Here is a 26,589-nt window from a genome sequence, read left to right as displayed (position 1 = left end):
ATGGCCACAACCTCCACGTGTTCCACTGAGCGTTCATGACTCAGTGATGGAAGGAGAGAGCACATTACTTTTCAACTCTCGAGACCCACCTCCATCACAACCCACTTCACACTGAGGGCTGATAGTACTGTGTGAGGAAACTCACAAGTACATTCTGTCCAGTCAAAAATAGTTGTCCAAATTCTTCCTACACAGAGGTGATTGAAAACGAATTCATTACTTCACTGACATGCATAGCGTCCTAGTGCAATATTTGAAGTGCTATGAAAAAGTCATTATCTATATCATTTGTTAAGTAAGTACCAGCTCATTGAAAACCTTCAAAGTCCCAGGAGAGTTTGCTCAGGAAGGAAAGCCCGGATTCAGACTGATGATTTATTTTATAGTTCTTACTGCAATGGGAAGCATTTTCTCACTAAGACTCAATCCAGAAAGCATATGTTCTTTAGAGAAATGTTACCATGGATAGAAAAATCAGGATTCTCTTAATACAATCTGAGATGACTTATGTAGGAGAAAGAGTGCTGCTCAACTCCATTGGTCCACAGAGACACAGGAGTCTCTTCATGCACTTAAACAAGCTGTAGGCCCATCTGTGCCTCTAACGTCTTGTAATAATACAGAGACCTTCAGTTTACAGGTTAAAGTGAATGAAGGTGATGACAATGACCACAGCTTATCAGGAAAATATGACTTTGGGCTTTTGCAGTTGCAAATGGGTATGTATAAAAGGACAGTATGCGATTTTGGAAGATACTTTGGCAATATATTTGATTAAAATGGCTGTTGAATATTTAGTCCATGTGCTGCCAATCGCTTTATAGAGTGACCAGCCTAGTTTGACTCTAGCCAACAGTGACTATTTGGAGAAAAGTCAGGGCCTGAGAGAAGAGCACATCGTACCAGGAGTGGAGCTACTTGTGGCTTCAAGGAAGCCGGGTACCTTTTGTGAGCCTTTGGGTTCATCAGGGTAAAGTGAATGAATTTGACACATTTTTTTTCCCACAGAGAATTTCCGGCCCCACAGACACCACAAAATAGATTTCTGTAAAGCCTCTGCTGGATCTCACACACCAACGGCATTAAGCATTGTGGCGGGAGGATGGCATGGGGCGGGGAGAAGACAAGCTTTCCTAAGTGGCTGAGGTAGTCCTCCATCTTTAACCTTGACACAAATGCTCAGGGGTACTTGGGAACACCCACTGCACTCTCAATTCAGGTTAGTCCAGCATCTAAAGTGAAGAGAGCGATGCTGCAGAGTGTCTCCTAAGTCTCAGTGTCACCAGACCCAGGAAGGGACAGATGCTGAGCAAGTGAGGACTTCCTTTAGAACCTCACTTTCCCCCGCCTGCCTGCCCCTCTCCTCTCAAGCTAATCTTCTATGTCCCTGAGCACAAGGACACACGAACACTAAGGATCATCAACCCTCCCTGATCCACGACCTTGAACTTACCATGTTTTATTTGTGGAGTGGAGCCCAGGGCAATGGCGTGAGGAAAACTCAAAGAGAGCTATCAAGCAGAGTTCCATGAACACGGCTCTGCATCCCTGTCTGTTCAGTATGTGGGTGAACTGGATGAATATAGAACAACAGCATCATGCTGACAAGTCTTTCCCAAAGACATGGTCTCTATACAACGACATGTGCAGAATTTGTTTTCATCAATTTGACAGCTTGGAAAACGATTACGTGGGACTAGAATGCAATTCATACGTGACAATTATAAAATACACTGTTTAGAGACATTAAGAAAAACAAAACTAGAGTAATCCACACCTGGAGGAGGAGTTTATAACACTGGCATGTCAAACGTGACAGAAATTTATGGAGCCAGCAAGCTGCCCCAGTGAGATAAGGATCTGAACTAACACAGGGATGCAGTGAACAGAATTTTGAGTCAGGACTGAGAAGACTTTTATAAATTAATTATTCGTTCACTTAACATTATATTCTGCTCTTTGTCCTACAGTTTTTATGAGTTACACAAAACTGGCAAAGACCCAGAGAACGACGCCATGACATTCTACAAGTCTGACATCTTTCACTTGCGAAAAAGCCATAAGGCCTGTTACCACTTAAAGAGAAGGTGGTGTGACTTCATGACAGCCCTTAAGAAAATAAGACTTTTGAGAAAACAATTTGTCTCTTGGTATTTTTATAGACACAGGAGAAGGAAAATGACAGCAATGCTTGGATAACTTTTGGGAAGAGAGAGGTTGGTGCTATCAGCACAAGTATAGAAAGCCATTAAGAGTGGCTGGAGAGGGGGTGTCCCCATTGTGGCAACCTTCACGAGACCCCAAGCAGTGTGGCCTAGGCAACTAGAACACAGGGGCCCCCAGGATTCCATGGCCACCCCCCACCGTCCAGTTCTGTTATTGCAACTGCAGACGGTTACCTGGCACTCCGGGCCCCGCTCCATCACTCCTGTTAGAGTCTGCGCAGCAGGCAGTGCCTGTGGCCCTGAGCTCTGTGCTCTCGAACGTTGTTTTTGTGGTTCCACATCCTCAAGTGTTGTGAGCTGGTGATCAAGTTGTTCCCAACAGTAAGTTGAGTACTCCTGCTTTTCCTCATGCCTCAATCCTGATTAAACTTATGTGGTTTCAATTGTTTTTAATCCATCATATGCTGGGTTTCTTCTCCCCAGTCCCCCGCTCTACCTGTTCTGCCACACGTCATCATGGCAGGATCTCTTGGCGCTTCGTGTGGTCCGAGGGCAGAACTTACAGTGCTGGAGATCAACCAGGAGCTGCACTTAGAGCTGACCAAACAGAAGCAGGACTTCCGAGATCTCACCCAGAAATTCCTTGTATGCCAAGCTACTACCTACTGCCTGGCCAACCAGCTGCAGAAATACAGTAAGTCCTGAGGGTCGTGGTCACCACCTGGTGATTGATCACTTCCTTTCCTCTCAGAAACTGAAACTCTCCAGACTTTATCTTGCACCCCTTTGTCAGTATAAGTGTCATGCTGACCACAAACAAGGCAGGAAAGGCAGAAGTAGCTATTTGACACTCAAGTCACTGAGGATGGGCAAACTGAGGCATAAAGCATTGAGCAAATTGTCCAGGCGTGTGGTGAGCTGTAGTGTGAGACTAGAGCTAACATTCCACTTATTGATGCCTATTGATATCTCTCTAGAACAAGCTAAACCCTGTCAATTGGAATCTTTTCTGAATTGTATTTGGTCCTGCATCACTGTTGGCTAAACGTCTGGGACTAATGACTTCCTTCAGTACAAGCTTCCCTGAGGTCGCAGTGGCAAACTACTGTGCCAGTTACACTGGGGTCACGTGGTGACAGCACACTCTGGGGGAAGCAGGTGATAGTACCTGCTTTGAAAGAACTAAAGATGAGTCAGCTCCTCATGGAAACCATGGTCTCCATGAGTGATGCCATCAAGACAGGGGCTCCCTGGTGAGCGGAAAGCTGTGTTTCCTGGGTGCAGGGTCTCCTTCCTGAGTCCCAGGAAGTCATGCGACACCCTGTGGGGAGACTCCGGATGTCCTCTGGGGAAATTAGATAATCTGCATCACCCAATCTGTCTCTTCCTGTGCTGGTGAAACTTCAGTGATGTGTGTCAGCAGGAAATCCAGGTGACCCTGAGAGTTGGATCATGAGACATGTGGCGAAAATGAGAATGAGGGTAAGTGGGAGAGAACACCATTGCTAGGAAAACCCACGCCGGTATGTGGGGCAGGCCCTTCGCTCCCACAGTCATCCTGGTATTTGGAAGCACAGTTGCGTGTTCAGTAGGAGGGGTGTGTAGTGACAAAAGGAATCCTGAGGACTCGGGGGAAACACACAACAAGATGATTGGAGGAATCTGGACAACTCTGGGTTTGGGTCATTTGCTTACAATTGATTTTCAGTAAACCAATGGTTAGGGTGTACTTAATGAAAAATGACTGAAACAGAGAAACTAAATGTGAAGCCTGCTATTTAAGAAAGTGAAGAGGTGCACTTTGGGGAAAGGATAAACTATGTTTTCTTTACATCTTTCCTTATCATCCTATCATAATTTAAGAACCATGTTGTGAAGGTGAAGAAGGAAAAGGGTATCCCCCAGGACCTTGGTGTCAAGGTCACACAGTGCAGAGATGAAGAACACAGACTCTGGGCCAGGCTCCCTCGGCGCACATCCACGCTGCATGTCTTTCTGTGCCTCGGTTTTCCTCTCTGTCCACCCAGTGCTGCTGCATGTTTGAGATGGAATAAATAGTCAGTAAATTGTTCTAGAACTCTTACAACACTGCCTGGTACATTGTAAACGCAGGTCCTAGTACTACTGCTTCTACTAACACAAATCATCCTAGTATTTCGGCTCATGTCTTTCAGGTCCTCACAGTTTAAAGCAACATATTTCACACAAGTGTATCCAGATGAATTTTTTTTTTTAACCTCTGAGGTACTTCCTCAGTACTGAAATCCCTGCACAAGGGAACCATCAGTCCCTTAGTCCTAGGGTCCACCCCAACCACACAAGAAGCCACCGCCTCATGCCCCTGCTCAGTGTTTCACCTCCGACGTTGCAAGTCTTGTTAGACTGGCCCATGATTCACGGTCAGTCTCAGGGACTGTGACTTCTGACCTTTCCTAATGGCAGTTAGTCTGTCTAGTTCCCTTCTGTGCCTTGCAGCTTCTCTTTCCCCAGCTCTAAAATGGGGAGTAACTGAATGCCACGCAGTGGGGAGGCTGAGGAATCAGATGTGGAAATCCCTGCCTACAGCCTGCTACCGCAGTTACCTCTGCCCTTGGGATGGACCCTAGCTCCTCCCTTGAAGGCAGTGACCACAGCAGGGGGTGCAGCTTTCCCCTGAGGCAGCATCTCTGTTTCCTCAGAGTGTGAAGAGTACAAGGACATCATTGAATCCGTGCTGGGGGAGAAGCTGCAGTTCCGGGTGGTGAAGTTGGCAGAGCAGCTGGCAGAGAAGCTGGCAGAGAAGCCAGTGCTAGCTGACGAGAGGTTCAGGTAAGGAGGGCTCTGTGCAGGGAGGCTGGTGGAAGGTGTAGGCCTCTCTGAAGTGGGGCCACGAGCAACTTTGGGCCAGGAGAGTGCAGAAATGTTCATCACATTACGTGAAACTCAGCAGATTCAAATCCAGTGAACAACTCAGTGGCCTTTGGAACCTTCACCATGTTGTGCAACCAGTACCTCATTTACCTCTGAATCACAGTCCCTTCCTGGATGACTACACCTTGTCATCCTCCCTTGACTCTCTTATTCTCCTGTTCTTTCCACTTCTCACCAGCTGGGCCTGTCCACCCCATGTATGACTTTGTGACATTCACTGCCCAGTATGCCCCATGTGGATCTTTATATGGAAGTGGGCATGGCTCAGTGAGACACTCAACAGACATCTTGATGAAGCAGGCTTAGGAAGACATTAGATTTAGTTTCCAGAAGAAGATGAATGGGATGTGACGGAATCCTAGAGGAGCATCTCTGATACGGAGGATGCCTCAGTTATACCATTTTTCTCCTCTTTGCCACAGGAAGGTCCCCCATATGTGCCAGAATTCTGCTCTGAGGGCTCGCGCCTCGGGGATGTTCTCACAGAATTGCCTTGGAAACCTCTAATCGTCTATCGTCGAACTATGCATTTTAACATCATTTCTTCTTTCTCATGTTAGGGAATACGATACCCTAATTTGCTCTCAGGCACGAGAGCTGACCCAGTTACGGCAGAAATTATGGGACGGGAGAGAAGACTCTATCCTGCTCATTCAACAACTCAGGGACGTCCTCACCCACAATGACCTTGACAACAACCCGGGCCAGGGCTTCCGAGAGCAGCTGACCGAGGGATGCAGGCTGGCAGAGCGCCTTGCCCGCAAGCTCAGCCCAGGTAAAGTGGCCCCAGGCTCTGATAGCCCTGAGCCTCTCATGCAAAGTTTCCTGGCCCATAAGAGACTCCTCACCTCCACTAGGAATGATTTTAACAAGTGTCTTGTGTCCATGTTTCATTTTGGGGACTCTGACAGGACCAGGACTGGCTGAGTGGGAGGACAGAGGAGAAATGCGCAGGCTGGAGGTCACAGTGTTTCAACTGTCTGCTTCCCCTCTGATGGATGGTAGCCTTCGGGGCGAGACAGCATCCCCCAGGGTTAAAGCACAGAAAGGAAGATGTGACTGGGCATAGCTTGTGGGAGCAGAAAGAGCCCTGGGCTTTGCATCAAAGTGGCCTGACCCCAGCCTGAGTGTTGTCTTTCCTGACTGTGAGCGAGTGATTGGCTTTTCCTATTTCACTGTCTGTTTCCTCTTCTGTAAAATGGGTCAAATAATCTGTTGATGGTACTGCAGTGACTAATCTGGGAATGTTCATGAATCAGCTCAGAAAAAGGGAAGCCCTGCACTTTGTAGGGTTGGATTGGGCACTTAATGTTGTCGAACTCGTGTTGGGAACTTTGTTTCACTGTACCTTTTCCATGGAGAGAATTTCCCTTGGTAACACTCAGAGGCCTTAGGAATGTCCCATGATGTGGTCAGATGGAGGCATGTGGGACACGGTTGTTTCTCTCTTCTTAGACAAAGCAGGGGATGTATGGGAGAGCCGTAAGGGGTGCAGAGCCTGTGTCTAGGGAGAAATTAGTGGCCGGATGGATGAAAGAGTTGTAGACGTTGAGATGGCAGGTGGACACTTGTACAGTGATATAGGGAACAGAAGACCATTTGAATGTTTGCCCCTTGTCAGGCAGAGGGGTCATGATGGCCATCCAGCAGTTTGGGGTCACACTGAATGATGGATCAGACATGTGGACCAGGCCAATCATTTAAAGACAGTGCACTAGAACTTTAGCACCGCACTGACACATACATAGTGATTTATGTCCCCGTGGCCATACAACCATTAGGATTGTGGTTGGTGAAGTGGGGAAAAGCTGACTGGATATTTCTGAATTTGTTTGCAGAAATTCATGAAGATGAGGAAGATGAACTAGAAGAAGAAACACTCACCCCCAGGTAATCATGAAGTCTTAGGAGCCGGTAATGGGTAGGTAAAGTATGGAGAGGGTAGAAGAAAGATGAACCCATGAGGGCGAGAGAGTCTCATGTACCAGATGTGAGAAAAGAAAACCTGCAGATTGCATCGATTGACTTCAACCCAACCAACAGGGAAGTGGCCCTTTAACTTGGCTGTCTGTTGTCTCTGTGGCACTTGTAGGTATGGCCCAAGGTAATGTACCACCTTTAGGGTTCCCTGCACACACAGAGAATATGCATACTCTCCTAAATGAACACCAAGATGAGATAAAGAACTGTTTGTACACAGTTCTTAGGTGCTTGTTAGGAAGGAAGATAGCAACGGAATCAGTAAAGAAGTAACTCAAAGAATTAAACACCAGTAGAAGTGTCTAGAAAAACCTGTAGTTGCCACGTGACACTAGTATGAGAAAGGCTTTAGAGGAATTTTATTCGTAAATTGAAGGCAGAATATCTCTGAGGCTCTACAATACCTTAACGCTCATACTCACTTGGCTACATTAACTTAAAGTGCATATGACAGAGGCACATGGCAGTAGCACATGCTGTGGCAGTTCACTTGTGCTTCATGATCACGAAAGGACCACACTGGGATGTTTGGGTGTCATTTCTCATCACATGTCATGTGGGCAGCGCACGGAACAACTACTGCTCTCTCCCTCTCGCACCCCGTGACAGCCAGACTCTGCTTCACATACAGAAGGATAGTTACTTCCCTCTTTATGAGGAATGATAAGTTTGCATTTCATGAATAGTTCCTATGCCCTGCAGCAAAATCAGTAATGACAACAAGGTGACGGATGCTCATGGTTGAATTTTCTGTCATTCCTTTCCCACCTGGAACAGCATTGAGCAAGAGGAGTTGGAGGAGGAGTTGCTCCAAGAGTCCCAGGATGAATGTGTTTTGAATCCCTCAGTTCTCCAAGAAGGATCTGACTGCAACCGGCTAGACAGTGAAGGCAACTTGCCATTTGATGAAGAGAAAGTCAGCCGTGCTCCGGATGTAGCTGGTGCTTGCTCCCATGTTGCAGAAGATCCAATTCCAGCTGACCTCCCAGGTATCCTTTCTAGTTTTGTTCCCCACACACTGTCTAGACTGAAGAAGGTCTTCACCGAAGGTCGACCTTAGTGACACATCCTGGTTTAACCCAGAGAAAAGGATGGATTGTGAAACACAGATATCGTATGTACCAGGGAGCCTTGATCCCTTTCTAGGCCCACTTCATGTATCTGTCACCCTGGACGCAAAGTCAGGCCACGTGACCGAAATCAGGGTTGAGAACCTGTCACCCACCTTGGGTGGACATCCACAGGAAGTGTCTGTCAGAGATAGTTTGTGTCAAATTTGTCTTCCAAGCTACAGTGGTCTGATTCTTCTTTTTGAACAATGTCCCTGGCCTTTCTTTGTCTGTCCAAACAGACTGGTAGCCTTGCCTCTGTGTTAGGTGAGGTGGTGTCTCTGGTTTCACTGAACTCAGCCCGAGACTTCATCTTTGTGAAGTTGGCTTATCTTAGCTAAGTAGCCATCTGAAAACCAGGAAAGAACCAAGTGTCCCTTTACCTCGCTTGGATGTTCCCATGAAGTAAGGGTGAGCTCTGGCAGTCCCTCCAGCCTTGAATGCCCATTGTTTCTGTGTAGCCCCAAATTGTCCCCTTGATATGAATGTCAGGAGGATTCATCTAGTCTCAAGCAGAAATTCCTCCGTAGCATCAGCAACCACATTATCTGATGGGACAAACCAATATTGTAGAGAGAATTCTAGAAGCACCTCAGCTGATTTTTAGGACCTTTTGGGAAAATATACTATTAAGTCAAAAGACTCAGCAGATGGGATATTAGGAGAGAGCTCAACCAGATCAGCCAGAGAATTTGCCCCAAGCATTCGGAAGCAGTCCTGCCTAATTCTCCTAAGACTTCAGCTTCCTGAAATACCTTTCATAGCATATTCTATTGTTGCCCTGAGAAGATTAACATTTCTATGTTACCTGTGTTCACTGAGTTGGCCTGTGGGAGGGTGAATTGTTTATTGTGACCTGCTGTCTCAAATTTCTTACCAGAAAATCAGAATGAGTGTGACGAAGCAACTGGAGAAGATCCAGTGTCCGCCAGGTAATTCTGAAGATTTCTGGGCTGTTAATGTCAGTGGTGACCCCAGAAGAACTCAGATCCAGGGAAAAGACAACGTGCTGAATATGACTCTTGCATCCATTCACTCAACAGCCAACTAGGCACTTGAAAAATGTTGTTTCTTTCCATTGTGTCAGTTGTGTGTGTCTGAATTTCTGAATGTCTCAAGTTGAGTCATGGACAGTGATTTGACCGAGGTGAACTAGCCAAACTTGGGGGTCCCTCTAGTCAGCTGCTGTCCCCTCTGTGCATAAAAGCAGGGTGAGATGCACATCTGCTTTGTGCCTGTTTGGTGTCAGTATGGTTATGAATATTTGACTGCAAGTGAAGAAAGCAGGAAAAAAATCAAAATTGTATCAAAATATTGAGATAATACTCCTTGAAGTTAGAAGTTATGTGTCTGTAATTTCTCCAAAAGCTCTTTTTGCTTAGACACTGCCTGTATAGTTCAATGCAATGTATGCAAATAGTGGGAGCCAAGATTTTAGTCGAGTGTGATTGCTGGGCATCATACCTGGAGCACACAGAGAGAGTCCAATTGCTTCTTGAACAGCTGCTTGCATGGCCAGTGCTCGGAGCACCTGCCGCTCTCTCCCTGTTCCACCCTGTTGTGGCCACACTCTGCTTGACACATAGGAGGATAGATATTTCCCTCTTTATGGGGACTGCCCCTGGATTTCTGTGTCCATTCCCTATGGCCCCCCTATCAGAACCAGCTAGGACAGGTTGGTGTCTGATCCTCTTAGTTAAATTTTCTGTCATCAATTTCCCACCTGGCACAGCATGGAGCTCGAGGCATTTGAGAAGGAGGAACTGCTCCAGGAGTCCCAGGACGAATGTGTTTTGAATGCTTCAGTTCTCCAAGAAGGACCTGACTGCAACCGGCTAGACAGTGAAGGCCACTTGGCATTTGATGAAGAGAAAGTCGGCCATGCTCCAGATGTAGCTGGTGCTTGCTCCCATGTTGTAGAAGATGAAATTCCAGCTGATCTCCCAGGTAGCCTTTCTATTTTTCTTCCCCACACACTGTGTACAATGAAGAAAGTCTCCCCTGAATGTCGACCCTAGTGACATATATTGGTTTAACCCAGAGAAAAGGATGGATATGAAAGACAGTCATCATTCTGGCCAGGGAGCCTTGGTCCTTTTCTAGGCTCAGTCCTTGTATCTGACTCACTGGACCCCAACTTAGGCCATGGGACCCAAATCAGCTGTGAGTACCTGTCACCCACCTTCGCTGATCATCCACAGGAAGTGTCTGTCAGACGTTTGGGTCAAATGTTTCTTGCAAGCTACAACGATTGAATTGTTCTTTTTGGACAATGTCCCTGGCCTTCCTTGGCCTGTCCAAACAGACTGGTAGCCTTGCCTATATGTTAGGTGTAGTGGTGTCTCTGGTGTCAGTGATCTCAGCCCGAGTCTTCATCGTCTTCATGTTGGCTTCTCTTAGCTAAGTTGGAATCTGAAAACCAGGAAAGAACCAAGTGTCCCTTTACCTTGCTTGGATGTTCCCATGAAGTACGGCTGGGCTCTGGCAGTTCCTCCAGCCTTGATTGCCCATTGTTTCTGTGTAGCCCCAAATTTTCTCTTTAATTTGAAGGTCGGTAGAATTCATCCTCCCTCAGATAGAAATGTCTCCGTAATATCAGCAAGCACATTATCTGATGGGATGAACCATTATTGTAGAAAGAATTGTAGACAGAAACTCAGCTGATTCCTAGGACTTTGAGGGAAAATAAAGTATGAAATCTACAGACTCAGCCGATGGGGTATTGGGAGAAAGCTTAACCAGATCAGCCAGAGAATTTCCCCCAAGCACTTGGAAGCAGTCCTGTCTAATTCTCAGAAGACTTCAGTGTCCTGAAATACCGTTCGTAAAATATTCTGTTGTTGCCCTGAGAATATTAATGTCCTCGTGGTACCTGTGTTCAGCGAGTTGGTGTGTGTGAGGTATGACTTGTTTATTCTGACCTGCTGTCTCTGAATTTCTTACCAGAAAATCAGAATGAGTGTGACGAAGCAGCTGGACAAGAGGCAGTGTCCCCCAGGTAATTCTGAAGATTTCCGGGCTGTTAATGTCCATGGTGACACCAGAAGACCTCAGATGTGGGAAAAGAGAACGTGCTGAACATGAGTCTTTCATCCATTCACTCAACAGCCAACTAGGCACCTGAGAAATGTTGTTTCTTTCCATTGTGTCAGTTGTGTGTGTCTGAATTTCACAATCTCTCAAGTTGAGTGATGGACAGTGAGTTGACCAAGGAGCACTAGCCAGACTTGGGGGTCCCTGTAGTCAGCTGTTCTGCCCTCCGTGCATAAAAGCAGGGTGAGATGCACATCTGCTTTTGCCTGTTTGCTGTCAGTATGGTGATGAGTATTTGACGGCAAGTGAAGAAAACAAACAAACAAAAAACATCAAAATCAAAATTATATCAAAATATTGAGATAATACTCCTTGAAGTTAGAAGTTACATGTCTGTAATTCCTCCAAAAGCTGTATTTGCTTGGGCACTGCCTGTATTGTTTAACGCAAAGTATGCATAAAGTGGGAGCCAAGATTTTAGTCGTCTGTGTTTGCTGGGTGTCATGCCTGGAGCACACAGGGAGAGTGCAAGTGCCCCTTGAACTGCTGGTTGCATGGTCAGTGCTCGGAGCACCTGCTGCTCTCTGCCTCTCCCACCCCATGGTGGCCACACTCTGCATGACCCATAGGAGAATAGTTATTTCCCTCTTTAAGGGGACTGCCCCCTGGCTTTTTGTGAACCGTATCTCCGCTTTACATCAATATACTGACTCTGTGTCTAATCGTCTGAGTTTAATTTTCTGTCATCCCTTTCCCACCTGGCACAGCATGGATCTACTGGAGGTTCAGAATGACGACATGCTCCAGGAGTCCCGGGATGAATGTGTTTTGGCGCCTTCCATTCACCAGGAAGGTTCTGACTGCTATGAGAAGTGCATTGATGGAAAATTTGCATTTCCTGAACAGAAAGTGCTATGTGCTCTGGAGGTAGCCTGTGGTTCCTCGCATGTTAAAGCAGATGCAATTGGAACTGACTTCCCAGGTAGTCTGCATGATCTTTGCTCCGCACAATCTGTCTTGTCTCGGAGAATTCGTTGTCATGTGTAGACTATATGCGTACATATCGTTTTGAATCAGGCCCAAAAATTGCCTTTATTTAATTACTTATTTACTTATTTATTTGCAGCATAGTCAGTTTACAATGTGTCAATTTTTGGGTTACAGCATAATATTTCAGTCATACATCTATATACGTTTATTCCTTTTCCATTGTCGGTTACTACAAGATACTGAATGTAGTTCCCAGTCCTATATAGAAGAAATTTGTTGTTTTTCTTTTATATACATAATAGTTAATATTTGCACATCTCAAATTCCCAATTTATCCCTTCCCAACCCCTTTCTCTCCAATAACCATAATTTCTTTCCTATGTCTGTGAGTTTCTCTCTGTTTTGTAGATAACTTCCTTAGTGTCTTCTTTCTTTTTTAGATTCCACACATGCGTGATATCATGTGTTCCTTTTCTCTCTCTTTCTGGCTTACTTCACTTAGAATGACCATGTCCAGATTCATCCTTGTTGCTGCAAATGGCACTATTTTATTCTTTTCTATGGCTGAGTAGTATTCCATTGTATAAATACACCAGTTTCTTTATCCAGTCATCTGTGGATGGACATTAAGGTTGTTTCCATGTCTTGGCTATTGTATACAGTGCTGCTATTAACATCGGGGTGCGTGTGTCTTTTCAAATTAGACTTCCCTCTGGATGTATGCCCAGGAGTGAGATTCCTGGATCATATGGTAAGTCTCTTTTTCGTTTTTTGAGGAATATCCATACTGTTGTCTGTAATGTCTGCACCAAACTACATGCCCAGCAAGAGTGTAGGAGGGTTCCCTTTTCTCCACACCCTTTCCAGCATTTAGGGTTTATGAACTTTTAATAAAGCCCGTTCTGACTGATGTGAGGTGATACCTCACTGTACTTTTGATTTGCATTTCTCTGGTAATTAGCAGTATTCAGCAATTTTTCATGTACCTATTGGCCATTTGTATGCCTTCCGTGAAGAGTTCCTTTTTAGTTCGTGTGCCCATGTTTGGTTTTTTGTTGTTTCTGTTATCAAGCTATATGTGCTGTTTCTATAGTGTGGAAATGAAACCTTTGTCAGCTGCATCATTTGCAAATACTTTCTCCCATTCTGTAGGTTGTTGTTTTTTTCCGCTTCTGGTTCCCTTTGCTGTGTAAAAGCTTATAAGTTTAATTACATCCCATTTGTTAATTTTTGCTTTTATTTCTATTGCCTGAGTAGACTGCCCCAGGAGAACATTGCTAAGATTTATGTCAAAAATGTTTCACCTATGTTTTCTTCTCGGAGGTTTATCGTGTCTTGTCATATATCTAAGTGATTAAGCCATTGTGAGTTTATTTTTGTTTATAGTGTGATGGAGTGTCCTCACTTCATTGATGTCTGTGTGGCTGTCCAGGTTCCCCAACACCACTTGCTGAAGAGACTGTCTTTTCTCCATTGTGTGTTCTTGCCTTCTTTGTTGAAGATGAAGTGACTGTAATTCTACGGGTTTACTTCTGGGCTCTCTATTCTGTTCCATACAATTTCCTTTAAAGTGACACATTCCCTGAGTTCATGAACTTGCTCAACTCCTAGTCATGTTTGTCGCACTGGCAAATCACTGGATCCATCACGGTCCTGCCAGACTCCCATATAGCTCTCCAATTGTGTCATAGGAAGTAACTTTCCGGTCTCCTAATTTTGAATGAATCTCTTATCTTGCATTTAATGCTCTAATTTTCATTCCTAAGCAATGTCCCTGAGATTCTATACTTGTCTGAGGCTGTTGGAAGTTTACTTTATGTCTTTGGAGATATTACTCCTTTGGTTGTTTCTGTCAACCCAATTCTGTCCCTTCCATTTGTCTTATCTTATGCAGAGGCTTCTGAAACCAGAACAGAAGCACCACTGCCATCTTTGGTGTGTTCTCTGAAGCAAGGTAGGGTCCTGGAACACCCAGCCTTATAAATGCCCACTCTTTCTTGGTAGCACGGAAGAGTGTTTAGACTATGTTTAGATTCTGCTCATCAGTCTAATGTCAATGGAGAATGCATCTACCCCAATAAGAGACAGCATTTCAGATTGAAAAATCCTGAATATTACAGCAGCCTTCTAGGAGGTAGCTCGGCAGTCCCTCAGGATCTGTGGGTAAAAGGATGAGGTTACTGTTTGCGGAGACTCAGGACATAGTGTGAGGACATCCTGTCATATTAAGGAGACATATCTAGGGGCTCAAGAAGCAAATCCAGTGCCTTCTTATGAGGTTCTATCTAGGGCCTCCTGGAAGATTTCTCCCACAGTACCCTGTTACCACATTGCACACATTGCCAAAGTGCTAATTTTGGCATGGTTTTGATCATACGTAAATGAGTTTTGCCCAGTGTAACTGTCCTGTTAATTCATTTACAGAAAACCAAAATGATCAAGATGGGGTGAAAGGAGTAGAGCCAACTATCTGCAGGTAATTTTGAATATTTGTGCGCTGTTGATGAAATGTGACTTCTGCAGTCCCCTAATCCAGGAAACAGCAGGAATACAAGCGTATGATCCACTTTGATAACCAGGAATTATCTTTTTTGTAATGTTTTCTGCTTTCATTTGGATACATATATTGTTTCCTATTTCTCATTAACTTCTCAAGTGTATACCCAATTCAGTTGAACAAGTGATCTACGATACAGTGATTTTTGTGCACTCATTTGCTCTCTCTGGTGTCATTTACAGAGTGAGATGCAAATCTGGTTTCAGCCTGTTTTGTGTTAGCTTGTTGGCATGTGTTTCATAGCAAGAAGTGGACACAAACAGTGATATAATTATATCATGCCACAATAAAGAGAGAAAGAGGCCTTAGCGGCATGAGATTTCTGGGGCACTAGGGTGCCCCCAATAGTATACACTTAATCTCCATGTAGCAGTCAGTGGAACTTAAATGAAAGGGTGAAAACCACTCTTACATGAGTCTATGTTATGGGTCATGACTCTGCAGTTTAGAGATAATCAGTCTCTTTCTTCATCAGCTGTTATTTGGCCAGAGCACTAAGCACCCCCTCTCCTTTCTGTCTCCTGCTCCTCAAAGACACACACTCTGTCTCACCAAAACAGTCAGTTTTTTCTGCTTAAAAGATCACCCCTTTGGCTTCCTTCTCCACTCCCTTAAACGGTTCATCTAAAGCAGATAGGACTCTAGATTTCTGATTGCTATTAGGCTAATCTTCGGTCTCTCTACCCGCCAGGCTCAGCACGGAGCTGCCGCAGATGGTAGAGGATGACATCCCACGGCACTCAGTGGAGGAGTCCTATTTGACTTACTCAGCTCTTCCTGACCTGTCAGACTCCTTCTGGCCTTATAGGAGCACCGCCATCTACTCATTTGAGGGATTGGAACTCTCTTATGCTCGGGATGTCACCCGTGAGTACTCTTATCGATGTGATAAACCTCCAACTGCACTGCCAGGTAGAGCTGGTGTCTTTTGCGCTTCACACCTCTGGCGGTGCTGAGATATGACAGCCATGTGGGCAGACTCTGTATATTTATATCGAGAAGGTTTAGGTCCTAGAATTGAGTTTTAAGCACAGACATCATGCGGGTTAGGGAACGGTGCTCTCTTCCTCATCCCAGGTGAAGCCTATGTGTTGGGTCCCAAGATAGGTCACTGAACCGAAGACAAGTGTGACAATGTCACTCACCTCTGTGCAGTTGTACAGAGGTGTCTTTTTTTTATGATTCCCATCAAATGTCGTTTTTACTTATAAGGTTCTCATGTTCATACCCCTAAAATATCCCTGGAATTTCTTTCCTTCAAAAGATGTTGACAGTGTTAACTACACCTCTGGATTTGTTGTTTCCCTGGGGTCACTGCTGTCATCCCCAGTGTCCGTCTCCTCTAAGTGGAGGAGCCACCTGAACACCAGGACACAAACATCCCTACTATCACCTTGCATGTATCTTTCCATGAAGTGCGGCTGACCCCAGCGTTTCCCCACTCCATGAAGGGCTGATGTTTCTGTTTAGCACAAAGCTCATTTTCATGCTAGGGTTTGTAGATTCCAACCATTATGTTGTTTTCAGTGTACAAATTCTGCTAAAGCAGCCAGCATACGGTGAGGGAAGGCTGAATATTACAGTATTCTTTTTAGAATGCAGATGGGCTATTCCACAGACTATGTGGGGAAAAGATACATTTCACTTCTGACTCAGACCTGGAAAAGGTGATTGTGGTGAGGAGATACTGCCCAGGGGTCAAGAAAGCGAACCCAGGCAGGTCCAGAAGGCGCAGCCTGAGGCCTCCTGGAATATTCTTACGTTATCCTCCTGTGCCACTGGTGATATTTTTTTCCCAATGATAGTATTGGATACCTAACTATTGACATATGTAGGGGGATGTGCTTAATGTTTCTTGCCCTGTCTGAATTAATCCATAGAAAATCATACTGTTCTTGAGGAAGAAGAGGAACAAGACCAAATATGTTCCAGGTAATTCTGAAGCCTCAGGGGTCTTTTGTTTTCTTTCTGCTATCTGTCTGTCTGTCTATCTATCTGTCTATCTGTCTGTCTATCTATCTATCATCTCTTTATTTATTTATTTCAAAGTATAGTCAGTTTACAATGTTCTGTCAATTTCTGCTCTACAGCATAATGAAGAATCATGGCTCTTAATTTAATGTTGATGTATGGTGAGGTCAGATCCAGGGAAATGAGAAACTGCTGAATATGCCTAATTCTTCCATTCAGACAACCACAATGTGTCCCTTTAACAATGCTGTCTATGTTAACTGTACGTTTATAAGCCCCTTTGATAATCTCTCTCAAATGGAGTAAGTGCATTCAGTTGATGCAGGGGTGCTAATCAGTCCAGGATTTCTCGGACTCTCCTTCTCTGTTTTTATTAAAAGCAGCATAAGATTCATTTCTGCCTTTCACTCTTTGTTCTTACCACTGACAAGTATTTCATAACAAGAAAAGTACTTAGAAAACCAAAATTCATATCACATCTCAGTGGTAGAGAAAAGGCATTGGAGACACAGGATTATGCTGCCAGAGTCTTGTTCCCTCAGCTGTTGCATGTAAATTTCAACAAAACTCATGCAAGAGTTGAAGCCTCCCTTGTAGTTTCTGAGTGTGTGTCTTCTGACTACCGTGTACTGAGGTAGTTCAGTCTCCTTCGTCCTGAGCTCTATTTCTGCTCAGTGCTGGGACCACCTCCTGCTCTGTCTGTCTCCTATTCCCATTGTAAGCACACTCTGGCCCCAGATGGAGGAGGATTGTTATATCTCGCTTTGTGGAGAATTTCCATTTGTTTTCTGCGACCAGTCCCTTAACACTCCCATCAAACCCAGCTAGGACCCTGTGTTCTCTCATCCGTTTTGTTTAATCCTCAGCGCACCTGACCCCAGAAGGCTCAGTAGTGAGCAGCCGGTGGTAGAAGAGAATGAAGGCCCACAGGACTCACTGGATGAATGTTATTTGACCAGTTCTGTTGGCCATGACCTGTCAGACTCCTGTAGGCCTGACAGAGGTGCCTCATTCCCTTGGGACCAACAGGGAGTCTTCTCAGCGCTTGCTGTACATGGTGAGTACTCCCTCGAATAGAGCACACGGCTCCTAGTGGGTCCCCAGTTATCCTCACAGACTTTGTAGCCAATGACCTGTATACACTACGAGAGTGATTTCTGTAAACAGGCCCTGAGACTTGTGTTCTTTTGAATCAGGCTGTGGGATTTACTTTGCAAAAGGCATCATGTGGGTAAGACAACTTTCCTTTCTCCTCGTCCCAGGACGCCCTACGTCACCTGGACCGCCCGCACCAGTGCAGGCTGTTGGTATTAAGTCAGGCTAGAGAGGGGAAGTGAGATGTGTGGGATGTGGCCCGGCCCTGCCAGGCCATCATTCAGCATGGGCAGGAGAGGCCAACATCCCCCACACGGATGGGCTGAGGTGAATGAATGGGACACATCAATGATGCTCGGGTCCATCCTATTTGTGGGCTCTGATCATGGCCTGTGAACAGTGTGGACGGCTGTGACTCCGGCAGTGGGGCCGCAGGAGACCTGCTCTTTCGCCCCATCCGCCCTGACCGGGGAGAAGTGCTGTAGGCACAGCACAAGCACTTGATCTTTAAGGACAACTTCAGATTTCATTGGAGGCTTTTCCCTACTTTCCTAAGTAATGCTATTGGGCATTCCTTGTGAAGTTTGATAAACTATTTTGCCTTTTCCCATGCAAATGCAGAGAATATTGAGCATAGTTTAATAAAAGCCATTAGTTGGGAAAAGAGAGATAAAACTACATGATGAAATTAACCTGTGATATTTTAAAATAATTTTACTGTGTGATTCAAAATAGCATTTGAGGGTGGGTTTACTGGTTTTGATCATTGTTTCACATACTAAAGTTTTTAATTTAAGAGGTGTTACCCTTCAGACCATGTGAATTATCAATAAATCTTATTAAGAATCCTAATGCAGTGATTAATGATGAAGAAACTCTGCCTGGAGAAAATGGGAAGGGCACACGAGGCAGAGAGCAGTGCTTAGGGAAAAAGCCCGGCAAGCTCTACAAGGCGCAGGTGCAGGGCTGGGGTCAGGAGGGGCAGCCTGTGTCCAGGGAGGATTTGTTCAAGGGGGTTGTGGGAAGTGATGTGCTGAAGAAAGAGGGGCCGGAGGGAGCAGGAGTGTCAAGGCAAGGTGAGGATTTGAGTTCATGTAGGGAGGTTGAGGAGGACAAGTTTCCCCAAGCTGAGTAAGACTGGTGAGACCGCTGATAGTGTGGAGAGACAGGATCAGAGGAAGCCGTTAGAAGGAGGTCGGATGAATCACTGATGAGACTCAGACAGAGTGCTCTCTGTGGAAGACAACGTGGTAACAGACACAGGAGAGACACGTTTAAGAAACAGTTCAACAAAGCTTGTTGAGCAGGAGGGTCTTCAGGGGTAGTGAGGGGGCAGCCGCACAGCAATGTGCAGCAGGCCCCGTAGGCCGTGACCCCACCTGAGCCTGCCCTGGACTGGATGAGCTACTTGAGCTCTTTGGTTAGCCCACTCTCTGAGAATATGAACTCACTTCACAGTAGAATTGTAAACATGTGTGATTAGGAGCAGTGCCTGGTGCCCCTGGAGGGGGGTGTAATACAAGGAATGTGCACTGTGTCATCTCCCTGAAGAACCAGACGTCCTGATTCTGTAGCACTTCTGGACACTGAGCTTCCAGTAAGGCCCTCAGACCTCAGCTACACTACTTACAGGTGCCAGTACCCACCAGCCCACCCAGGACACATGTAGCCATGGGACGTATGCCTGTGTGCTGGGTGGACGGGTCATCAAAACACACGGGGAATGGAGTTGAAAAGGCTCCAGAAGTGGGAAGAGTTCTCATTACTTGGTCCATGTGCTATAGGCCCCAAGTCCCATTTCTAGTGGAATTTGCAGCCTTTGGGCCCCACTTCTCTTGTTATTTCTTTATTCTAATTAGACATCAACAATTCCTCGTCCTCCCTTCCCTGAGGCCTGGCCAGAATCTTGTCTCTAGGGTACAAGGAAGGGTCGCTAATAACTGAGTAATGGTCGTGACCTCACCTGCCTTCTAGTACCCTCTGGACCCAAGTGGGTGATTTTTTATCTCAGCGACGTTCACCAGGAACCTGCCATCTGGCGTCCGCAGGCACAGCCTTCAAAATGACATCTCTGTCATGTCCATGATGTCTGCCTCTGTTGTCTGGCTGATTAGGTGGTTTCCCTGATAGGCAGGAACAGCAGAAATGGGTGTTGTGTGAGGGGCTGACAAACGGAAAGTTGGATTGGTCCTGCTGAACTGTCCTCTGCTTTCAGGTGACTCCTGGGAGGACCGTCCCCAAGGGCCTTTGAGTTTCCAAGGGTCAGAGATGGAAGCTTCACAAGCACAACTGCAGACAAGCACCCAGGTGACCCATCACCTGCAGCTGCAGCGGGACCAGCAGTTTGACTGTGGTGACGGCAACGCCAGGCTCGGCCTTCCCTCCACCGTGTGGGGCTTCACAGCCAACACTGAGTTTGGAGACCAAGGGCTGCCCCTTCAAGGTAAGAAAGAAACGGGGAGTAGGAAGCTCTAGTCCATGAGCTGGTCGTGCCAGAGCTGGGGGAGGAAGAGACAGTGAGGCCTCTGCCATGCTCCTTTCAGGTCCACGGAAAATCCCCAACGCTCTAACAGAGGGAAGTGAGCAGGAGCCGCAGATTTAGGGCCAGCTCTGCCCCAGGTCCTGGGTTTGCAAATTCCTGGTTCTTTAACGGGACCAAGTTATTTATCTTGTGAGGTATTCCCTTGTCATTTCCCTTATCTGACCACCGGGAAGTTAAATCTACCTTCCGTGGTCGTTGGGAGTGTTAAGAAACATAGCTCCCAGGGTCCGTGATTCGGTAAAACCTGCGTCAGCACACCTGTGACTGTGTGATGTCTACCCGTGTATCCTGCTGGTGATGTAACACTTACACAATGATTGCACGTGCATTGTCTCAGCTGAAGTGCAGGACTTTTGATGGTCTCCACTTTCTCTAGACTCCGTCTCCCCTTGCTTTCTCAGAATGGCACGTTTGCCAGAGTTCTCTTCTCATCGCCCATCCTCAAGCCAGTTTTCCCCTGTCACGTGCTCTCAGTAACAGTGCATTAGTAATGTTTAGTAGCAATGTGAAAACTGCCCACACACTTCAATCGTCTGTTGACTTTTCACACGGAGGTAATTTTTCTGTTTTTAGCCCTTTATTTAAAATAAAGAACCACCTTCATAGATAAGGTGAGCCACTCAGTTTCTTCTATGATGCTCCATTTAATTTGTCCTCTCCACTCATCTCCATGGCCATGTCCTCGGTTTTCTTATCATGATCCGACTCTTCTCTGATTTTCTTCAATGAGCTTTCATACCCTCACATGCATTTCATCTGGGACGTATTCATCCTTACCCTCTACTCCTCTTAGTATCTCCACCCGGAGACTGGGGCCGCCTGGTGCTCATCTGTCAGGCGGTGGCCTCATCTGAGAAATAGGGAGAGTGGAGGTGAGAGAAGAAGGGGCACCACTGGCCACCGTGCAGAGAGCTCATGGGAAGTGCTCAGCGGGTGTTAGGGATGCGTGGCCCTGACAAGTGCCATTAGCCCTTGTGGGATTTCATTGTCTTGCCTTCCCTCTAGTCTCTTTTTCTTGACCTTGGCTTCCCACATTCTCGGCCAGGACTCAGCCCCACTGGCTCAGTCACTCTCTCTCCTGCACACTTACCCCAGAGGCCTGAGTTTGAATCCAGGCATCACGACAGATTTTGCTGCAAACGCTACTTTTAATGCCCTTTATTCTCATAATCCCCCGGATCTAATCGTTCATGTTACCACCAGAGATTCCCTCGCTTATTCCTCTGATGTCTATTTTTCCTTTTTCAATTTCAACTCATCGGAGGCTGTTAGAATGATCCATTCAGTATCTAAATGCCATCATCCATTTCTTCCCTTGTACACACACACACTTGTGAATGTGGTTGTGTTTTTATCACAGCTTCCAGGCCTTATTTCGCTTGGGTATGATAAACATTATATATAGTGTATGTACAAATATATGGGAATCATATACTGATACACATATGTAAAAATTTCCAGTTTCAGACTTCCACAGTTCTTTTTTTCCTGAATTTTTCTTTCAACATTGACTTTGCTTACTTTCTGCAATCACTTCTGTCCCAATAGTACAACCTCTGACTGCCTTGATTGCCTTGCCTTCTCTTTTCTACCTAGGAACTTTCCGTTTTCGTCAATTCTATTTTTCTTAAAAAACAGTTTTTTGGCAGTGTGAACATGTTTGCCTCCTGGCAGTCTTACCAGCACTGCACAGTTTGGGGACGGTCAACAAATGAGAAAAATACCAAGGTGTCTCCAATGGCTTCACCTGGCAGGGACGTTCAGATGGCCTCTCTTGTTCCTGGACACGTTCCTTACTTGATGTTCCTCTTGGCTGGAGGAGGAAGTCATTGTAATATCCTGAATAACAATGCATCCTGTTTTCTGTGGTTTTATCTTCAGAGCTGGGTTTGGATGCTTCCATCGGAATGAAGATCCCTCCCAAGGTGGAGGGCGAGGGCTCAGCTGCCAGCCAGCATGAACGTCAAGTCTCTAGCAACAGTAATGCCTCCAGTGTCCTGAAGCAGAAGATTCTGCGAAGAAAACTGCTGCGCAGCAAGTGGAGAATAGCATGCAGGTTCCCTGGCCTTCAAGCGTAGGGGACAGAGGTAATCACATCTAGGCCTTCCATGCACGTCTTCCCTGTTGCTCCTCATCTAAGATTATACCTCAAACTCCACTAGTTTGTCCTCTTTGTTGTTCGTTCACTTAACAGTTGATCCTCCCTCTGTCTGCTCTTTCCTCTGTTTTCCGTGGGAGTTGCCACCCTGCCAGGCCCTTCCTTCCCCATTTGCTGTTTCTACTGTGAACTCTGCTGTGTTCCTGCCACTGCTGCCCTGGTATTCCTTCTCACCTCTACTCCTAGCTACAGGGAAGCCCGGCCCCGAGGTCCTCCTCATCAGAAGAGCATCATTTAGGCCCCTGAACACGGGGTTCTTTGCCTGAAATCACACACTGTCTTGGTTTCATTGCCTTTCTTTCCCGGCCCTCCCTCCCTCCACTCCACTGCCTCTTCCAGAATCATTGTCTTAATGATTCACATGCACATGGGTTGGCTTCTGCAGAACACACCTAGGACAACATTGACTCCTCGACGTCTCCACGTGAATAAAAAGTGATGTAACTGAGGAATGAGAACCCTGATTACAAAAACTAAATAAGAACCTCAGGCCTAGGTGGGAATGCTGCACTGGCCTGGGGTCAGGTTTCTCACCTCTGGTGGTCAGCTCTGGGTTAATGTCCATGGGGCTTCCAGGGCCTCAGTGGAGCCGGCATTAGGTGGAGGACAATAGATGGCAACCTAAAGGGACATTGACCTAAAGCAGAGACAGAGGCCAAGTGATTGCAGAATGCAAAGACAATGACGTGCCTAGGGTTTCAGACCTCTCTTCCTTTTACTCACATGACTCCGTCTACATGTTCAGTAAAGTGCAGAAAAAAATGAACTGAGTTGGAGTCTTAGGCCAAGGAGTCTAGGAAAGCATCATAGTGAATTAACTTGGGGCAGATTTATGAAGACGGAGATATACAGGATACAAGAAGATCAGTGGCTCAGGCAAGGGAATTTCAGAAGGCAAGTGATTAACTCTAGACTATCCAAAGGAAGGTGAGAAAATGTTTATGGCCAGTGGGAAAGGGGTTCATGGTGGAAGTAATGAAGCGACGGAAAGAGAATGGTGTGAGGCAGTGCAGGGCTAGTGGGTGGCTGTAAATTCTGCCGTCACGAATAACCTGGGTGAGCTTGGATCTATGTAACACGAATGGCCTGACCCAACCCCTCGACACTGTGATTCTGAAGTTCTGGGGTGAGGTTTCGGCATCAGTATTTTTCAAAGCTCTGCTGACATGCATGTAGGGGTTAAATGGACTATGGATTTGGTGGGATATCAGGAACCAGGATAGGGGTGTCCCAAGGATCCTTGCTCCAGACAGCAGTCTGTTTCTGAATGTATATGAGGGATGCTCAGCACATCCCTCCTGGGACATGTAAGAAAGGTATCACTTCGGTCCAGATGAAGGGGAATCAAAAGTCAGTTGGCTGCTGAGGAACCAGTGGGGGGATCTGGCTAAGACTCTGCAGCAGCTTTGAGCTGGCGTATCCCCAAGCACAGGTGGGGTGAGGACAGGGGTCCCTAGATTCTGCACCACAGTCTGCACGTTTGCTTCAGGAGGTATTTCTTCTAACTCGTGGATCTCCCTTTTCCCTTCAGCACCAGCCTCGGGCTCCCCCTTCAGCCCCTCCTCTCAAGAGGATCCCAGCCTGCTCCTGACTCTTGTCACCATGTGGTCATCCCTCCAGGCTCAGCCGTCAGCAGAACCCAACGAAGACCCACATTTGATCCCTCTGTCTCTCTCTCTGTCCCTCTCTCTATCTCTCCTATGTCTCTCCATCTCTCCCCTGTCTCTCTTTCACAGTTAACGCATTATTTTCGGTACTCTGAAAAGATTTTGCCAATTTGAAGAAACCACATCATCAAATTTACCTTTCCCACTAGATGTAAACTATCTGCAACAGAAAATCCGGTTAAAGTCCAAACTGAACACTGCAGGGATGCTTTGCTGAGAATCAACATCACAATCACCAGCCACAATCCATGATTTTTACTCCAAAGGACTGATTTGATGGGAGAAATCCCAGGCATCAGTCCCCAAATGTGACCCAGTGCTAAGTAGACCAGTGCTTTGCTGGATGCACAGCTGTGAGAGACTTTAACGCTTGCTTCTGTGAATTGCCATCCTGCACACACTGGCATCTGGAGCAGCTGGAAGAAGGCAACATGTCAGCCTGGACAATCTTTGCCACCAGATGGGCTGTGCTCGGTGCAGGTGGCATTAACCATGCAGTGTCCGTGCTGAAAAGGTTTCGCTTGAGTTTCGTCATGAGGCAGTTATCAGACAACTGCAGAATCTACACCACTGAACAGGACAACTGGCCTGTGTTTTTCAAACAGGCAATGCCTCCACAAATTAGATGACAGAAAGGAGAAGAGATGTTTTGGGTTCCAAAGAACTAAAGAGATTGTGCTGCTATATTTCTTTAGTCCTTTTGAACCCAAACCCTCTCCTCACCTTTCTGTGGTTGTCTTTAATGGTGGTGACATTGACTTGTGTGCAGAACACAGGTCATTTGTCTGGCTCAAAGGTCTACATTCTGCAGTTGTCTGACCCCTTCCTCATCATTAAACTCAGGCCAACCCGTCTGCCAATGATGCCACTTACTGAACGCTGTTTGCTTCCTGGCACAGCCCCTCTGGAGAGTAAGCACGTCCACTTTGCGTGTCACCACTCTTGTCCTCTTAGCATTGAACACTTCGTCATGGAGGCAGGAGCCAGTGAGATCCGTTCATTGGAACACACGTTTCTCTGTGTAGAATCAGTGATTTGATGAGTAGTTCTCTGAGAGTGAATAAATATCTTATTCTATGATTGTCATTCTCTAAACTGTTGCCATCCCTGATCGATCCCCGATGTGTGTCAATTACCATATTTGTGTTTGTGAAGCAGAAATTTTCCAGTGCAGTCATTCTGTTCATTTGTACTGCTGGCGTTGTGCTGTGGAAAAGTCAATCCTACCCCTTCCATTTAATTAAAAGTTCTTTGGGGTTTTACTGAGACGGTGTGTATTTTTTAAATTCAGTGTTAATTTAATTCAGCGACTGATTTAGTAGACACGGATATAAATTAATAGAAACATTCGTTTTTCTCCTCTTCATTTTTATATCTTAAACTCTCCCACATCTTTTAAGTTGTATGTACCATTTGTAGTAGAGTGCATTTAATGTGTTTGTTTTCTCTCTGTTATTTGTGCGTGCATGTGTGTGTGTGTGTGTATGTGTCTGTGTTTTGTTTGGTATGTAGGAAGGACTGGATAGCTAGTGTTTAACACTGCACTAAAATATTTGTCATCTTAGTCCCTTAGTATGTTGTCACATAAGTTTAATTTGAAGTATAAATTTTGAATGATACCTCTCAACTTCAACTTTTTACCACTGTCACCATCAAGGACATTATTCTAGTTTTCTCCTTCCTTCTGTCTTTACCTGCCACTTCTGATAGTATTCTAGTAGTATTTCAACCTAGTCAAATGTATACCCTTTACGTACTATTTTTCCCACCTTGTCCCCGCCCCCTCCCCATTTGGTTTTAACTTCAGAAAAAAGGAGGGTATGTGCAAGAGCTGGAGGGGGCGCCCATGGGGCCCTTTAGGGACCCATAGGTTCACAGGAGGGCTGCCCCACCCCAGGAGTGTCAGCGGCCTCCTCGCAGAGGTCCCAGGGCCCAACCAGGCTGCCCTGAAAGCAGGGCCCATGACACACCGGCTTAAATCTTTATAACATATATTCAGTGGTGACCAGGTCTTCATATCTCAGGGTTTACTTGGTGACTTCTTCACGTGTAAAGTTCATCCGTCAAGTTTCCTAATGGTGGAAATGAGGACTCTTCAACGTTGGCATATTTAGTTTTCATTTTCTCTTGCTTTGATACATGGACAGCTTGGCTGAATGTGAAGGACATGCCCACAGTGACTTCTATTGAGATTTAAAGAAACATTTTCCTCCTTGGGATGTTTTGTTGAGACATGGAATATAATTTGATTTTCTCTTTCACTGGGGTAAAGGGAGTTTGAGCGCTTCACAGGAATTTTTTTCTTTAAAAAAATTCTTTCAGCTCTAATACAATGGGACTTAGAATTGAACATTCCAGTCCTATTTCTCCCAGATATCTATGACTTTCTCTCTGACCCTTTCTCATTATCTT

The 26,589-nt window shown here is 45.8% G+C and overlaps 1 protein-coding gene across 2 annotated transcripts; it reads left to right on the top strand.

Moving 5' to 3' along the window:
* Positions 1 to 2,650: 2,650 nt before the first annotated feature.
* Positions 2,651 to 25,388, top strand: LOC135322010 (neuroblastoma breakpoint family member 6-like protein). Of its 2 annotated transcripts, XM_064488837.1 has the most exons (10): positions 2,651 to 2,859; positions 4,844 to 4,973; positions 5,636 to 5,850; positions 6,914 to 6,965; positions 7,833 to 8,044; positions 11,111 to 11,162; positions 11,965 to 12,179; positions 12,892 to 12,938; positions 14,612 to 14,663; positions 15,436 to 15,561. In XM_064488837.1, the coding sequence occupies exons 1-9, from the start codon at positions 2,682 to 2,684 to the stop codon at positions 14,636 to 14,638; spliced, it is 1,128 nt and encodes a 375-aa protein (XP_064344907.1). In that variant the 5' UTR covers positions 2,651 to 2,681; the 3' UTR covers positions 14,639 to 14,663; positions 15,436 to 15,561. The 2 variants fall into 2 exon arrangements, with proteins under 2 accessions (XP_064344907.1, XP_064344908.1); XM_064488838.1 differs by lacking the exons at positions 2,651 to 2,859; positions 4,844 to 4,973; positions 5,636 to 5,850; ... (1 more) ...; positions 7,833 to 8,044; positions 11,111 to 11,162 and adding exons at positions 16,625 to 16,676; positions 17,582 to 17,772; positions 20,026 to 20,253; positions 22,234 to 22,439; positions 24,042 to 25,388 and having other exon boundaries at positions 12,118 to 12,179; positions 15,436 to 15,611.
* Positions 25,389 to 26,589: the final 1,201 nt, after the last annotated feature.

The sequence above is a fragment of the Camelus dromedarius genome, chromosome 9, assembly GCF_036321535.1.
Source record: "Camelus dromedarius isolate mCamDro1 chromosome 9, mCamDro1.pat, whole genome shotgun sequence".
In the NCBI taxonomy this organism is placed as follows: Eukaryota; Metazoa; Chordata; class Mammalia; order Artiodactyla; family Camelidae; genus Camelus; species Camelus dromedarius.
Note: the sequence above shows the minus strand (reverse complement) of the source record. Positions and strands in the feature narration are given on the sequence as shown.

Bases quoted from the DNA above. Each gene is read 5' to 3' on its own strand.
- LOC135322010 (XM_064488837.1), top strand. From the start codon at position 2,682: ATGGCAGGATCTCTTGGCGCTTCGTGTGGTCCGAGGGCAGAACTTACA. The intron at 5,851-6,913 runs GTAAAGTGGCCC...ATTTGTTTGCAG, and splicing joins TGCCCGCAAGCTCAGCCCAG to AAATTCATGAAGATGAGGAA. The intron at 11,163-11,964 runs GTAATTCTGAAG...CACCTGGCACAG, and splicing joins CAAGAGGCAGTGTCCCCCAG to CATGGATCTACTGGAGGTTC.